The sequence below is a fragment of the Notamacropus eugenii genome, chromosome 4, assembly GCF_028372415.1.
Source record: "Notamacropus eugenii isolate mMacEug1 chromosome 4, mMacEug1.pri_v2, whole genome shotgun sequence".
Classification (NCBI taxonomy): domain Eukaryota; kingdom Metazoa; phylum Chordata; class Mammalia; order Diprotodontia; family Macropodidae; genus Notamacropus; species Notamacropus eugenii.
In genome coordinates this window covers 345,419,649-345,436,803 of record NC_092875.1, presented here as the reverse complement: position 1 = coordinate 345,436,803, position 17,155 = coordinate 345,419,649, and the positions used below count along the sequence as shown (strand labels likewise).

The window sequence follows — 17,155 nt, the reverse complement described above, 5'->3', positions numbered from 1 at the left end:
TTAAGAAGAGTTGGATGTAGATATGTAGGGATATACGTTATTGAAGGTAATACCTATACTCTGGAGATTTTCTATAGATTAAAATGTGAAAATATTATACCCTGAGGTTGAATAGCAATGAACATATATTTGGTATCCCAAAAGTCTTAAAGCACTATTAAACTTTAATAACTTAATATTTCACTAAGACTTTTGGAACACTTTTTGAAGTACTTTGTACATATACAGTGCTATCACATACTGCCGATAACATGAACAAAGAGTAAATAAAAACTGTAAATAGAGGAGCTTCCTTTAACCCTATTACTGGGAGACAGCAGAGAAGTGTTGAAATCTACTGATCATCTCTAATTTTCATTTTTGACCATTCGTTCCAACTTCCTTCCAGTGAAAAACTTTACTCTACAACTGCTGACATGCCCCCAAATGGCAGAGTTTAATTTCGTTTCCTTTTTCTTACACCTTAATTGACCTCCAGCAACTTCCATACAATAGCAGAATCCAAGTTACGTTTGTATGTCCAAGTGATTAACTCTTTGGTGGAGAAGTGAATGAACCCAAAGAACGAAGAAAAAAAAAAATCTCACCTACCCTGGATAATCTCCAAAGAAGAATAATCAGTCCAAAAAGACGTTGTTTTTAAAGCACTTAATCTGTGGAATATCTTTTGTTGCCACCTACTATCCTGTATTGGTTAATCCTCTCCCCCCATCCCCCATGCTACCTAATTGGTATCTCTTTCGATGACCATAACGGAAATCAAGGTTTTAAATAAAATCCTTTCTCCGCCCTGGGGGTGGTGGAGGCATTCTCCCTTTTTTCTCCGGGGTGGTTGAACTCGTTGTAGATGTTAATAAAAATGACTTAAGACGTTTGATTTAGTCCTTCAGGGTCCCCTTAGGGTCCGTGCTGCCCTTGTATGCTCTGATTGAGATGGGAAGAAACTTTCAATGTCACATGGCAAGGCGACTCCTATTTAAAGCCCCAGCACTCCGGGATGCAGTCCTCGATTTCCTCTCTCGGTCCTGAAACGGTCCTTGGAGGAGATGCTTTGAACTTTCCTAGGTACCTTCTTCTAGTCGTCTTATTCGCTCCCTCTTCACCCCGCCCGGCCCCCTTCCTAGTATAAGTTGCATGTCAGATTCTGTCTTCTCAGTCTGCAGATGCCCACCCACCCAAAGGTGGCCGGGCGCAGTCCCTGCCAAGCTCGTCCCTTGGCCCCTCTGCCTCGGCAGACACCCTGTCTTCCTCCATTCACTCGGGCCCCTTGAGCCTCCCGGGGCTTTTCCACTTGGGGCTGAGGACCAGGGGGCGGGGTCTCTCAGCGGTGTCCCCGCCCTTCGCTCCTTCTTCCCTCCCTCTCCCTTCTAGCCCCCCACCCCCTCCATCCAGACAATGTGCCGGGCTAGCGTCCGGCTTTGGCTACAACCCGGCATCGTTCCGCTGCCAGAGCCGCGGTGACCGCGGAGAGTCTGGGCTCTCGGGGTGCGGACCCCGGGGAGTGGTGAGGACCGCACACACCGAGCAGCGATTCCTCCGTCTCCCACCAGCCTCCGGACGCGGAGCTCCCTCCCTGGAGCCATGTCCCAGCGCTTTGTGGTGACCCCCGCCGCTGGCGGGCCGGGGGAGCTGGGGGCTCCGAGCGGCGCCGCGGCGGGGCCGGAGCGCGGCGGCTGTGGCAGACTGCGCCCCAGCCCGCGCCCCAGCCCGCGCCCCAGCCCCAGCCCCAGCCCCAGCCTTTGCCCGGAGGCGCCACTGGCTGGGGAGAAGGTCCTCCCGGAGCCGCGGGCGAAGGTGGCCAAGGACGACGCGTTGCCGATCCTGCACTACTGTCGCGAGCCCAGCAGATACGGTAGGTGCCCCGCTTGTCGCCTCCGGCACGACCCACCCAAAACCTCACCGCGTTTCCTTCCAGACCTTTGGCTTGGGCTGGGGGGAGGGGGGCGCATTATTACCCCAGCTTCCCAGGGCTGGGGTTGAGAAGCATAATAGGGAAGGGGCAGGAAATCTCGTCTGATGGCCCCAAGAACTCTCGGGGTGACCAGACCCTTCCACACACCCCCTCCTGGTCCTGTTAGCCGCTGTTCCTCCCTGTCCTTTCCAGTTCGGTCTGAGCAGCAGCGCTGATTCCGACAAGCCAAGGAGCTGGAAAGTGGCCCTCTTGGTTTTCCTGGGATCCTAAGTCCGGTACGGCTTGGGAGAGCTGCCCAGTAGCGGGAAATCCACCTAGAGGGCAGAGCAGGATGATTCCCCGGGGGCCTCCCGGCTACTGGGGAGAAAAACAAAGAGCTGTGCCCTGGCGGGGAGTTCAGCGCCGCTCCTGCAGCCGCTAACACTTGCCCCACAGACGCTGGGCTAACATTCAAGCTTCTCCGGGGTTTGAGGACCTTGTGAACGTTGCTGCCTGTCTCTCGCAAGTGGCTTTAGACGGTAGGACTGGTGTTTAGCAGAGTGGAAATGGGGCTGTTATGGTACTGATACGCCTGCCATTCCGGAGACTTACTCACAGGCACTGACCGGACAATGTATCTGTATTTGGCGTGGTGTGGCTACTTCCCTACTGCTGGGGGAAGTCAAACTTCAATCATTCCGAATCTCGCCCCTTATCTACATCCCTTGCCACCCAAGACATCCTTTCCCTACCTCCCGTGTTCAGTCCGCGCCTTGTAAGTACCGCGGACTAGCAGCCCGCTGTCTTCCGGGTGCATTTCAGCACTGTTGATCCTCTTCCAAGAAATCATGTGATTAGAGCCAAGGTTGCTTCTTAGTCCTGTCGTGACAGCCTGTCTGCTTCCTATTGGCAAAGTTCCCGTTTATAACCGAGGACTTGGGAAAGTCGAGTTTATCTCCGAAATTGGACCTTTCGCTTTACTTTTTTTAAAGAGGAAGGGGAGAGGAAGGATGCTTAGTCGGTGATCGATGGGTCAGTGAATTCTCTTAGTGTTTAATCTTATTTTTCATAAAATCCTGAAGCTTTAGAACCAAGGTGAAAAATCAGACTGGAAGCCTGAGGACCTCTTCTCCAAATAATACTTGAAGTTCATAAAATAAAATACATAGAATTTAAAAGGAAGAAATTATATTGAATTACAGTTATCAACATTTCTGAAAAAGTTCTTGTACTCCAGGTTAAGAACTCTTGATCTAATCCACCCTTTTCTCCAGGCAGCTAAGGGATTTATTTGCCCAAGAGAATACGTGGCCTAAGTAGGTACTATAACCCAGATCATTGACCCATTTCTCTTCCTATACCCCCCAAGCTTCTCTCCATTAGGCCAGGCTGCCTAGAAGGAGGCTGGACTTCCACTCATAGTGTCCAGGTGTGGAAGAGCTCCTTTTGAGGAAGATGATATTTATTTCAGTAATTGGCCTACCAGGGTGTCTTGTCTACCTCTTGTCCCTTTTTGTTATATATGCAGTTCAGAACTTTAGAGAAAGACATTCTTTTGACTGTTATTTTTTTCATATTTCATATTTTATATATTTCATATTTTCATATTTCTGCTGTAATAGTTCTAGCCCAAGCAGATGAGAAGCTTAGGGATGAATGTAGGAGGGAAAAGAAATCTCTCTTCTTTCTAATGCAGAGGTTCTTAAAGTTTTTTTTTTCATGTGATAGACCCCTCTGGCAGTTTGGTGAAGCCTGTGGACTTCTCTCAGAATAATGTCTATAAATGCATTAAGTAAAATTTTTAGAATTACACAGATCAATCACATTGACATATACTTATACAAATTTTTTTCTTTTAAACCAAGTTCCTGGACTCCAGATTAAGAAACTCAGGGTCTGTAATAATCACTCTGAGGCAAAGATGAAAAGACCACTGGCCACGAAGTACATGTAAGATCCTAAATTTAAAACTTCAATGTAGCCTCAATGTCATCTAGTCCAACCCTCTCATTTTATAAATGGAGGAACTGAACAAGGCCTTGAGAGGTTAAGGGACTACTTACCCAAGATTACATGGATGCTAAGTACTAGAGCAAAGGATTTGAACTCGGGTCCTGATTCCAAATACAGGTTCATTCTCTTTTTACTTGTCCTTTCAAATGCTGAACAAAGTCTCTTAAGGGTTGCTTACCTAGTAGTTTTATGGAGAATTTTCTTTCTATGTAGTTTATATTCTACAAATGGGGGACTGATTTAATTTGGAAAATGTCTCTTGTAGAAGGTTAATGCCTGAGCAGTGTTTTGAAAGAAGCTACGGATACTATTAAGTGGAGTTAAGGAGAGAGGTTGGTATTAGTCTGAAAAAAAAAGTAATAAATGGATTCATTGAGTGAAAGCCAGAAGGGCCCTTAGAGGTCATCTTGTCTCATCCCCTCCTTATAACAGAAGAGAAAAGTGAGGCCCAGAGAGATTAAATGAGTAGCCTAAGGTCACACAGATGGTAAATACCAAAGCTGGTATTGTTTATTTTTCAAGTGTATTTTTCTTGTCTCCAGGCTTGAAATTAGTGAAATTTGGCTTGTCGTGTAGGAGTTCACAATTCAATTATTGAAATCATCTCCAAAGGAAAATCTGATGGGGGGATGGGGCCGGGATTGGGACTTGTGATTTTTGAAGATTGCCAAAGATAACGCTATCTGTAGTCTTCAGTTTCCTTGAAATTCAGGATAGCTTTTCTTCATATAATATGGCAAATTAATTTAAGTATTGATTTTAAAGTTGAACATGCAGGCATTCCACTTTTCATGACACTGTTTCTCGTTAAAATGAGTTCTCTACGATAATTTCCTGATTTTAGTGGTTTATTTAGTCTGGAGACATGCATTTCAAGTGAGGAGCTCAGGCAGGACCCTTCCTAGGAACCAAAATGTCAATTGTGATTTAAATCAATGTGGTTTGCAAAGCATATTGATGAGGAAGAACCAGTTGAGGGTCGGGAGAAAGAGAGACCCAGAGGTAGACAGATAGACCTAGAAAGATAGAGAAAGAGAAGGCAACTGCTGGAGCAAGGGCTCAGAGGAGGGAGGAAGGAATGAGGCAAAGGGGTCCAGTAGAGATATGACTGAGACAGAATTCATTATATTTTCCCCTAGCCCACCCCCTATCTTATCTGTTACTATAGAGGGGAACACCATCCTCTCAGTCCACAGGCTCACAATCTAGAAGTCATCCTGGACTCCTCACTGTCTCCTACCCCTCTCCCTGCCCCCATATCCAAGTTATTGTCAAGTCCTGTTGATTTCACCTTTGCAATATCTCTCGTATAATGTCCCTTCTCTTGTCTGATACTGCCACCACTCTAACGCAGACCCTGTTCGCCTCTCTCCTGGATTATTATGATAGCCAGCTGGTAAGTCTGCCTGCCTTAAGCCTCTCTCCATTCCAAATCCATCCTCCATTCTGCCACTAAAATGATTTTCCTAAAACAAAGGCCTGACCCATGTCATTACCACCCTACCGCCCCTCCCCCCCAGCCCCTACACTCAATAAACTCCAGTGGCTTCCTCTTGCTTCTAGGAGCAAACATGAAACATTCTGTTTAGCCTTGAAAGCCCTTCCTAAACTAGCCCTCGCCTACCTTTTCAGTCTTCTTACACCTTATTCCCTGACTCTTTTTTAAACCAATGACCCTGGTCTCTTGACTGTTCCATGAACAAGACACTCCCTCTTCAGGTTCCAGGTATTTTCTCGGACTGTCCCCCATGGCTGGAACACTTTCCTTCCTCCACTCTCACTACTGAACTCCCTGGATTTAAGTTCCAACTGAAATCCCACTTACAGGAAGCCTTGTCCAACCCCTTTTAATTCCAAAGCCTTCCATCTTTTAATCATCTCCTGTTTATTCTGTATATAGCTTGCTTTGTATATATTTGTGTGCATGTTGTTTTCTCCATTTGATTCTAAGCTCCTTGAGGTCAGGGGCCGTCTTTTGCCTCATTTGAATATCCTCAGAGCTTAGCATCAGGTCTGGAATATAGTAGGTGACTTAAAAGTGTTTATTGATTTATCACTTGGCCTTAATGAGGAATAAAGGAGATAAGTTTAAGGAAAAAGAGGCACATTGTGGCTCAGTGTTAGTAAAAACTTCCTAACATAGCTGGCTATTCAAAAGTGGAATGTGTTGCCTCCAGAAGCTGTGGGTTGCTTCTCACTAGAGGCCTTTAAGTGAAGGCTAGATGACCACTCATCATGGATCTTACAGAGGGCTTCCTATACAGATACAAGTTGTACCGGATTGTCCCTCAGATCTCTTATAACTCTAATATTCTGACTCTTTACCCTCAATCTCCATTCATTTATTCAGTCATTAAATAAACATTTATGAAGCACCTACTAGGTACCAAGTACTGTACCAGGCACTGAAGATACAAAGACCAAAATGAAATAGTTCCTGCCCTTAGAGTTCACATTCTAGTTGGGAGAGGGGCTGGAATGCATGTTTTTTATTTTGTTTTTTGAGCAGTGGAGGAGACTAGCAACTGGGAGCATCAAGTGACACTTTAGAGGAACCATAGAGGAAGCTAGGGATTCTAAACTGTGGAGAGAAAGAGCACACTTTCCAAGAATGAGAGAAAACCAATGCCAAGGCAGGCAGACAAATGATGGGATGTCAAGTACAAACAATACTCAGTGGGCCAGTTTGCCTGGAATGTAGAGAATCTAAAGGAAAAGAAATCAGCACTAAACCCGGAAAGACAGTCAGTCTAGAGCTAGATTGTAAAGGGTTTTAAATGCCAAAAATGCACTTTGTACTTTATCCTAGAGGCAGTAGGTAGCTACTGATGCTTCTTTTTATTTTAAATTTCATTTATTTTATTCTGAACTTACGAAATAAAACAAGCATTTCCATAACATAATGGAACTAAAAAAAAGATGATTGTATATGAAACTGCAAATCTATTACTATTCTTTGCAAATATATTATAAAGGTATTATGTAACTTTTTTTCTTCCTTTCCCTCACCCTGGAGATGGCTACCATTAGACAAATATGTATATGTGTGTGTGTATGTACACATATGTAAAATCATTCTGTACATACTTCTGTTTATCAGTTCTTTCTCTGAATGCGGATAGCATCTTCCTTCATAGGTCCTTTGTGGTCAATTCGAGTACTTATAATAGTCAAAATGACAGTCCCTCAAAGTTGTTCATGAAACAGTATTGTTACTGGTGCTTCTTAAACAGTGGAATGACCTGTGCTTTGGACATATTAATTTGGCATTCCTTTGAAGATGGATTGTTTAGGGAAGAAACTAGAAGCAGAAATTCCAATTAGAAGGCCTTTTCAATAGTCAGACAAGAGATGATGAAAGCTGACTGAGTGGAGAGAAGGGACAGACTTGGATGTAGACTCAACTTGGCAACTTATTGGACATGAAAAATGAAGGTAAGGGAAGTTGAAGGCTGAATCATCTGCTGTAAATGAGAGATATTGGAGTATAATTTGGAGCTTGTGTTGAGAAGAGAAACTTTAGAATAGTTGCTGTGGGAAATGTGATAGGGAATGGATAAGAGTACTGCTCTCTGTCTCTTGTTTATTCATCAATTGTTCGCCTATCCATACATTTGATGGGTGGTAACATGTTCTAAGATTAAATACAACAGATTTTTTAAGCAGGAACGAGGGCACATCTGAAGTGAGGCACCTTCAGTTAATAGTACCTGAAGGCATCTGGATAACAATACTTTCTCCAGAGATATTCAGCAACCTAGGAGCAGAGGCATAAAGGTAAGATGATAGTATCAGTCATAGGGATTTGAGGTTTCATGTACCCTTCTTTTTCTCTGTTCTTGTTTTGTATGTGGAAGTGTTTATTTAATTGGGACTTGTTTAGAATAAAATAAAAGAACTTTTCAAAAAGAGATCAGATGACAGGGTTACTCAAGTTGGAAATCTTAGAAAGTTAGGAGAATGAAGGATTCTAGATTATCAGCTAGTGAACTATTAAAGTGGCAGAATATAAGCTTTGGACTGGGCATGTGGGCAAGTGAATCCAGAAGAAGAAAGATAGATTGGGAGAGTAGGACCTGGTCAAAGACCTGGAAGTTATGATGGGGAGAAAGAATGGATTTAATGTGAATGAGAGACTGTAACAAGTGGAGAAGGAACAGCTTCCAGGAAAGAGAGTTGAAATTAGCATAGTGTCCTTAGGGAAAAGCCAGATTTCTGTTAAAGTGAGTAAATGGAAGGAGTATTGACTGAAAAATTCAAGGATCTCTTGAGCTGGCGCTCCAGAGGCTAGATTGGAATGAATTAAGAGATGGGCTGTCTAGGTTGATTTGGGGCTGGGGAGAAACAAGGCTGATCAGAAACGGATGAGGAATCAGGCGGGATTCTTCAGAATTAAAATACATGGGGAGCTGGCCTTACTCAGTCATCCCAACTCAAACAGTAGGAGATTTAGGGAGCTAATCTGACTCACAGCTTAAAATTTGAGGAGGTAAAAGTATGGCTTAGTGGAAAGGACACTGGATCTTGCCTCTGCTCAGGTCACCTGTGTGAGCTTGAGCCCTTTCCCTGATTCCTCATCTGGAAAATGAGAATGGTTATACTACTTGTAATACAGTCTTCTCTAAAGTTTCTTCTCCCTGTATCATCTATGAATATGAAATACCTATATTTTGGAGTGTGTCTGCAAGGAATCTCAGGCTCAGGCTGTGCTTCTTCATCCTCTCTTTTCCCTCTCCTTTATCTCCTTTTATGATGCTGTGGAGCTTCCAGGTTGGAATAGCAGGCTGAAAAAGTCACTCTTTTTTGTTCAACGAATGTTCAACTTTGTAAAATGAAGATAATATTATTAATTACATGTAATCATATCAGGTGTGTAGCTATTTACTCAGTCAGGTGGCACAGTGCATAGGGCCCTGGACTTGGAATCAGGAAAATTCATGTTCATGAGTTCAAATACAGTCTCAGACACTTAACTAGCTGTGTAACCCTGGGCAAGTTACTTAACCCTGTTTGCCTCAGTTTCTTCATCTGTAAAATGAGCTGGAGAAGGAAATAACAACCCACTTCACTGTCTCTGCCAAGAAAACCCCAGAGGGAAATAAGAAACACAGGTAATGGGGTATAGAAATTTGTCTTGCCCTACAAGAAAAGAGAAGATGGGTATAAGGGAAGGGTGGGGTGTGATAGAAGGGAGGGTACATTGAAGGAAGGGGCAATCAGAATGCAAGGTATTATGGGGTAGGGGTAGGGGAGAGATGGGGAGAAAATTTGGAACTCAAAATTTTGTGAAAATAAATATCAAAATCTAAAAATAAACAAATAAATGCAATTTAAAAAAAAAGAAAACCCCAGATGGGATCATGAAGAGTCAGACATGGCCAAAATAACTGAACAGCAGCAACATTTATTTACAGTCTACCTCATATAAATAATGAGGGCATCCAAGAGAGTAAACTTGTATTGATCTTAAGGAAAAATTCCTAGGTTTTATTTGGCATGAGAGGTAGTGGGATTGGTATTGATTCAGAAAGGTATAGGTTAAAGTCTCTCCCTTCTAACACATGTTACCTGTGTGACCTTGGACAAGTCATGAAATCTCTCAGTGCCCCAGGCAACTCTCTAAACTAGAATTTGGGGAACAATTTCCAGTCTGCATTAGTAAAGGAAATTTCTTCACTGGGAGTTCTCTAAACCAATGAAATCATAGTTCTGGACCCCAAAATATTTTTTTGCACAAATAATAATAATAATAAAACAACTCCTTGGTGATGGAATTCCTCCAGTATTCATCCTTGCTGATGAATAATTTTCCTTTGTTTGTCTCTATAGGTCATAGACACAAACAAGTGAATTTAGGAATTTAGAAGCAAGCTGTTCATCTGGTACAGATCTGGCGATATAAGCTAAGGCTTAAGATTAGAAACTAGGCTGAGAATCTGAAGTCCTAGAATTTATTTTTCCTTTGCCCTTGCCTTGTTCTATGTATACAAAAGGTTTGAGAAATGGAAATAAACAATTTTCTCATAGGGGATATAAATTAATTTTTCTCATAATCCTGTATGAAGAACTTATGAATGTAGCCTTATAAGTGTGAATTTAGCAATACCCAGTAACAGTAATACTCAGTTTAGAACCCCAGAATCTTAGATCTGAAAGGGAGTTTAGAGATCATCTACTCCAGCTCTTTCATTAAACTTACGAGGACCCCGAGGACCAGAGAAACTAAATGGATCCTGCTATATAAGGTACAGTATAAACTATAAATGAGCTAGGCATATATAAGCAGATGGAAAATAGATATGTTATTGGGGATGTGAGTAAGCCACTTACAACTGGGGGAATTGGGAAAGACCATTTAAAAATGTGATGCTTGAGCTGGGTATTAAAGGAAGTTAGGAATTCTAAGAGGTGCAATTGAGTAGGGTGTATATTTTAGGCATAGAAGGCAAGATACAGAGATTTGGGTATGAAGAACAGTAAAAGATTTCTGTTTAATTCCCTAGGAATGAATGGATGGATGGATGAATGGATGGATAAACAAGCATTCATTAAATGCTTACTTTGTGCCAAGTTCAAATAGAAAAATCAAGACAATCCTTTATGTCTAGGAGCTCATACTGTAATTGGGAGAAACAACATCTAAAAGAAATTTCAAGGCAAGGCAGATGGCAAGGTCCAGGGATCCATAGGCTGCAACAGTAGATGATAATGGTAGTCACCTGGAGCCTCCCAGATTCATAAGAACCTCTATGGGATCCACAGACTCCCAACAGGTCTATGGATAGATTTCAAAACATCCATGAACTTGGATGAGGAAAAAAAAAACAGATCCTAATTTTCATTAATTTCTGAATGAAATTTAACATTTCTTTCAACTACTTAAAAACATTATTCTGAGAAGAGGTCTATAATTTTCACTAGTTTGCCAGAAGAGCCCACGACAAAAAAAAAAAAAAAGTTAAGAACTCCTTGAATAGAAGTGGGCTGATGATAAGACCTGGTGGACCTTCATTTTACCATAATTCATGAGTCCCAATCTTATCTAAGTGGTAGGACATGAAGTAGTCCACATGAGGTTCTTGGTGCTACCAGGGAGGAACCAAAAAGGCAGGCAAGAGAGGAAGGGTAATGGTGCTGGTAGGTTTTCCTACTGCCCCGAACAGCCTGGATGGCTTTGGGGTAGGGTTAGGAAGGGAAAATAAGTGGGAAAGGGTGTCCCAGCCCCTAGGTATGTATTGCATTCCCTCAATCAATAAGCAATAATATGTACTAGGTGCAGCTAGATGGAAGCAGCTAGATGACTCATTGGGTAAAGCACTGGGCCTGGAGTCAGAAATACCTGACTTCAAATCTGACCTCAGGTATTTACTAGCTGTGTGACTCTGGGCAAGTCACTTAACTTCTGTTTACCTTAATCCATTGGAGAAAGAAATGGCAGATCACTCCAGTATCTTTGCCAAAAATATTCCACGGACAGGATTGGCATGCTATGGTCCATGGAATTACAAAGAGTCAGACATGACTAAACAACAGGTGCCAGGTACTATATCAGATGTTGGACATATAAAAACAAAAACAAAATAACTCTGCCCTTAAGGAGCTTATTTTCTAACTGAGAGAGAACATACATATGTATGGTATATATGAAGTGCATCCAAGCAGACACTAGGTAACCTTATTGGGCATTACCAGTTTAGGGGATGGGGATGGGATCTCTTGAAAGAAGTGGTGCTGGAACTGAGTGCTGAATGAAAGCAGAGACTGAGATGAGGAGGGGGAGCATGTCAGGCCTGGGGACAGGCGGTGCAAGTTCATGGATCTGGGAGGGGTGCTCAGTGACTATTTCTGTGTTTCCGTTCTTTCTGTTGTGTAGCACAATTTCTTGAATGTATAGTTACTGTTTGTAAATGGAATTGAATTGGTACAGTTCTTTACTTTAACTTGGGATGGGGAACCTGTGGCCTTGAGGCTATATGTGACCCTCTGGGTCCTTGAGTGTGGCCCTTTGACTGAATCACAGAGCAAATTCCCTTAATAAAATGATTTGTTCTGTAAAACTTGGACTCAGTCAAATGGCCACATGTGGCCTTGAGGCCCAAGGTTCCCCACCTCTGCTTTAAACTGTACTGATGATACTTGCTTCCTACCAGAGTTTAGGAGGACATTTGCTTTGCAACCTAACCCTTGTCAACGTGGCAAAGCAAAGACCCTCCCTTAGCTCACAGTCTCCATACTATGCAGTTGGCAAGTGTTCGAATCTGAGAATTTTATCTAGAATTCATTTTGAAGTAATAACTTGAATGAAACAGGGTTCAGAGGATTGGCTCCCAGGAGCTAAGAAGTGGACCCAGGAGATCAACAGGGTGGTGAAAAGAGCAGTGAATTTGGAGTCAGAGGATCCAGGTTCCTCTCCTGTCAATACCTGTATGACCTCAGTCAAGTCAATTAACCCCTTTGGGTCTCAGTTTCCTCATTTTCAAAATGTGGGGTTTGGACCAGATCACACCCAAGGTCCCTTACCTTTCCAGGTCTGGAAGTCTATGATCTTCTCTAGCCCCTTTTTTGCATATACATGCACATACTCACACATGTGTGTACACATATATAATATGTGTGTTTATGCACATTCATACATGCACACATATGCACACATACAGGTTCTTCCCTCTCTGAAGATTGTATACAAATATTTTGACATGCTTAACTTTTGTCTTTCTCATTTGTCTTCTCCTTGAATGAACAAAAATGGGAGACTAAATTTTTACCAAAGAGTAAAACTGGCTTGGTCTCACCCCCTCAGTTTTATCTCCCTTTTGCTCCTTCTGGGATCCCTTCCTTATCTCATTTAAGCCTCAAGTGCTTTCCTTCTATCCACATCTGCTCTTCAGAAAAGTTCTTTTATCATTCATTTACACAGTAGGGCCAGTCTGTCATTCTATTTGCATTTAATGTTGATATTTGATTATAGAATCAGTTTGCAACTTTAATTAAGAATAATTAAAGGAACTTGTGGCAGCACCCAACAAGTAAAAGAGGTATATATCAGGGCAAGGAGTCCTTATCAGCATGAAATTATACCAGGAGGCTCACCCCTGCCATTGTTGGTATAATGTTTTAAAACTTGGACTGAAAAGTCTGAACAGGATCAGGTTCTTGGGCATCCAATGCATTTCTTTACTCTGGACTTTCCTTGCTCCCTCCTGACTAACTCAATTCAGCCCAGAAACAAAACTAGGAGTAAGAGAAGAAGGACATATGGTGAGATAGGGGATGGCCAAGAAAGGGAGGAGTAGCTGTGCCCATCTAAGATTCAGTCATTGTGTTAACAGGGGTTGCCCCCAACTAGAGCAGATCAGTCCTCAGATACTAAGTGTGGTACATCATGTCATCTGTTGTATTCTGCCCTCTGTTTCCCTCTGCCCAGCCTGAGCACAAAGCTCAAATTCATATGATTAGGTAGGGGAATTCTTTCTCCTTGAATGAATAGAAATAAGGTTAAAAAATGAAATATTAAAAAAAAATCACCTGAGTACCTGTCATGCCCATTAATGTTAACAGGAAAGCCCCATTCTTTTGTATTACCAATAAGACAATGTATACTAAGTTAAAACACAAACACACATAAAGAGAAACACAAGCAGTTTTTTGTTTTTGTGGTTATAACTCTCCCGGAATTCCAGAGTTGAGTTACATACTTTGTCCTGAATTGCCCTTCCATTTCCAGGTATTGTGACATAGTGACTAAGAAAAACTTTCTCCTTGCTCTGAAAATTTATGGGTCTTTGGAGCCCAGGTTTTGTAACACTGGGTACGTTACTGCCAGCCTGGGAACTTTGAAGTGACTTTCATACTACTGTGCAAGAAGGAAATCCAGCCTAGCTTTCTGTGTTGTTCTGTTTCTAAAATGGCATTTTGAACAGTTCTCTATGCTGTGAGTTCTTATCTTTCAAAAATGAACCTTGTGCTCACCTTACTTAATTGATTTATTTATTTACATAAAGAGCAAGTCTGAAAAGCAGGCTCTCTGGCTGTACCAGTGATAGATCCCCAAGGGACCTTAGATCTCTTGTGGAGTGCAAGAACCCCAGAGACCTGCAGTAACACTGGCTGTAAAAGAGCCAACAAGGAGCGATTAAGGCGTGCTGCAATAGCTGACCTACACTGTATCTTCCTTAAAGCTGGATGTCACTTTGTGTGGGGGGGAGGGAGGTTGGGAAGTAAAAGAATACAGTTATTTAAGAGAATACTGAAATAATTCAGATGATTCAATGAGTTACTGTGGCCAAAAAGAAAACCATTAACCAGTGTACCTTCCAAAACTATGGTGATAATCCTGTAATTCCATAATGAATTCCCATTCTCTAATTCTACTTCTTCAAACTTAGCAATCCTGATCCAGACTGACAAACAAACCACCTCAAGGCCTTTCTTCAAAGATTTTCTACTTTGGTGGGACCTTCTGCAGGGGTTCCCAAAGAGGGCGATACTGCCCCAGGAGGGCACTGGGATGATCAGGGGTGGGAATTGGGGGCTGGTAGTAGCCTTCAGCACAATTGGGGGGCATTGAATAAAAATAAGGGGGCGGTACAAGCATAAGGAAAGAAGATAAAAAATTTTGAAAACCGTTCATACTGTTAAGTGTGTAATAGAGTTAAAGTTGTAGTGCTTTCATTATTTTCCAAATAAACACACAAAATACAAGTTATAACTGATCAGTGGTCAAGTCTGATGACAAGTCTTAACAAGCAAGTGTTGGCAGATGAGCATGTCTCCCATTGTTGGGAAGTCCCCCATGCATCAGCAGGAATATGTGACTTGTTTACAAAATGATACTACATGATTACATGATGCAATATTGTGACATCAAAATTTCACTGAAGGAAAAACTCCCACAAATTTATAATAAATTATTCAATTTAAGTTGCATCATTTAAAAAATATAAATTTTATATATTTTTTGAAATAGTGTAAATTTTTTAAAATGTTAAAGGGCTAAGGAAAGTAGATTTCTAGGGGTAATTTTTTTAAAGGGGACTATAGGCCAAAGAAGTTTGGGAATCTCATTCCCAATTCCCAATTCCATGCCTGGAATGCCCTCCCTCTTCACTTCTGCCTCTTACAATTTCCTCATGTCCCTCAAAACTCAACTTGAGTCCCTTCTATAAGAGGCCTTTCCTGGTTCTCCCTCTAGTGCCTCTCACTGTTGTTGTTCAGTCATGTCCAACTCTCCCTGATCTTTTTGGGGGGTTTTCTTGGCAAAGACATTGGAGCCATTTGCCATTTCCTTCTCCAGGTCATTTTACAGATGAGGAAACTGACGTAAAAAGGATTAAGTGACTCACACTTGGTGAGGAGGAAGAGAAATTGAGAATGAGGAAGCAAAACTCTGGAGTTTAATTCCAGAGTTCCACAGTCTGTCAATTGTGTTTCCTGTGGAAGAAACACTTCAGAGGGAGATTTCTCTTTCCATTCCCTTGCCCTCTACCTGCATTGACCATGTCATCTATCAGGAGAGCTACTTTCTCAGAAGGAAGCAGCCCATCCAACTCAAGAGAGTTTGAGGGTGTCAGGAAATATTCTCATTCACTTTTATGGAATGTCATCTCTTTGTCTTAAAAGGTGAGTTGCCTTAAACAGCCCACATATACTAAAAGGATTATGTTAATTTATGAGCATCAATTTGACTGGAAAGAAATATTAGTCTGAACCTTTCTTTCCTAGATGGAATAGTAGTGGATATAAATGGTTAAGATATAAATAGTGTCTCAACCGTGGTTATGTTCTTCTCTTAGACTACACTCTCATTTAGCCTCTCAAAGATGACAACCAGAGAGGGCCCTGCCCTTCTTTTCCCAATGATTTTCCCTTATGTTATCATAGAATCTTAGAGCTGAGAGATCATCTAGGCCAGTATTGTGTGCTTGTTTGTTTATATAGCATGTCATACTTGGAATCACAGGGGCAATATAAAGAACCCTGGACTGGATGGTTAAGGAGCTAGGTGTTTGAATTCTGACTTTACCACAATTGCTTTTGTGTGACCTTGAACAAATCATTTCATTTCACCTCTCTGGGCCTCAGTTTCCTCATTTGTAAAATGAGGTAGTTGGACTAGTATAGTCTTTGGGGTCCCTTCCAAGTCTAGATCTATGATCTTATAGAACCAGGCAACATCTTAAAGATCATCTGCTCTGAACTCTTCCTTTTACTTTTCAAATCACTTTTATGCAGTTGTTTCATTTGATGTTTGTGCAAAACCCAATGATACAGGGAAGCAAATAGTTGTCTTTTCCCTTTCACAGATGGGAAAATTGAGACAGGGAGCTTAAGTGATTTATTTTTGATAGTTGTGGCAAGTTATTGGTATAGTTTGGATCAGAACTGAGGTCTTCCTCATGATAGCTCAGGGCTCCTTCTACAATGCAATGTCCTTTTATTTAAGCTCCTTTTAAGACCTCTAAGAACTATTTATTGCCTCTTGGCTGTTGAAGCTGCCAATTCCAGAAAAGAATCCAGGAAGCTGCTACAGAAAGCAGATCGGATCCTCTCTAACACTGTGTCTGAACTATAACTTAGATACAATTCAGTTGTTTCCTTTTTGCAATACAATAACTTCAAAAAGTTTGTATTTATTTAGTGTTAAAGATACGTTTTTCACAATAACTCTGTGAAATAGGTAGTGAACGCATTATTCTCATCTTATAGATGAAGAAAACAGAGATCTAAGTGACCTGCCCAGATTACTTAGTAAGTGACTGATCTAGAATTCAAACCTGGGTTTCTTGATTCTATATCTAATGTTCATAATTGATCACAGCTGGCTATTACCATTAAAGGCCCTTCACTTCTCCTTTAAATGAATTAATTCAACAACTAATTGACACCTATATTTCACTTCTCAACAGGCGTTTATTATTCCTTTCTACACTTTCACAGTTGATCAGCACCTGGGCATTGGCCCAAGAGTTTGGGAGTGGGAAGGATAAAGAGGTGAATTCCAGACTAGTTGATGTAAGAGAGCAACAGGCAGACTTGGATTGAATGTACAATTAACTCCACAGTTGCCAAAATGTGCTCCACAGCAGCAGGTGCTGCCAGCAACCCAAGGGGGCATGGCAGGCTATTTTAAATTTGCAACCTAACTACTTAATAACTAGAATTGTTAGGTATCTCTTTTGACCTAAAGACACTGAAAAAATTGCTGATTCACTAAGGATATGTTGAACCCAAAAGGCTTAAGAACCTCTGAGT

At 41.7% G+C, this 17,155-nt stretch overlaps 1 protein-coding gene across 2 annotated transcripts in view; it reads left to right on the top strand.

Annotated features, from left to right (window-relative positions):
• Nucleotides 1-1,380: 1,380 nt before the first annotated feature.
• SLC12A7 (solute carrier family 12 member 7) overlaps nucleotides 1,381-17,155 on the top strand; it is a 291,778-nt gene continuing 276,003 nt past the window's right edge. The window contains exon 1 of one of the 2 annotated variants that reach the window (XM_072605354.1): nucleotides 1,381-1,852. In XM_072605354.1, the coding sequence (XP_072461455.1) occupies nucleotides 1,582-1,852 (271 nt within the window). In that variant the 5' untranslated portion in view covers nucleotides 1,381-1,581. The remainder of the gene's footprint in view (nucleotides 1,853-17,155) is intronic. The other variant, XM_072605349.1, reaches the window with a different exon arrangement.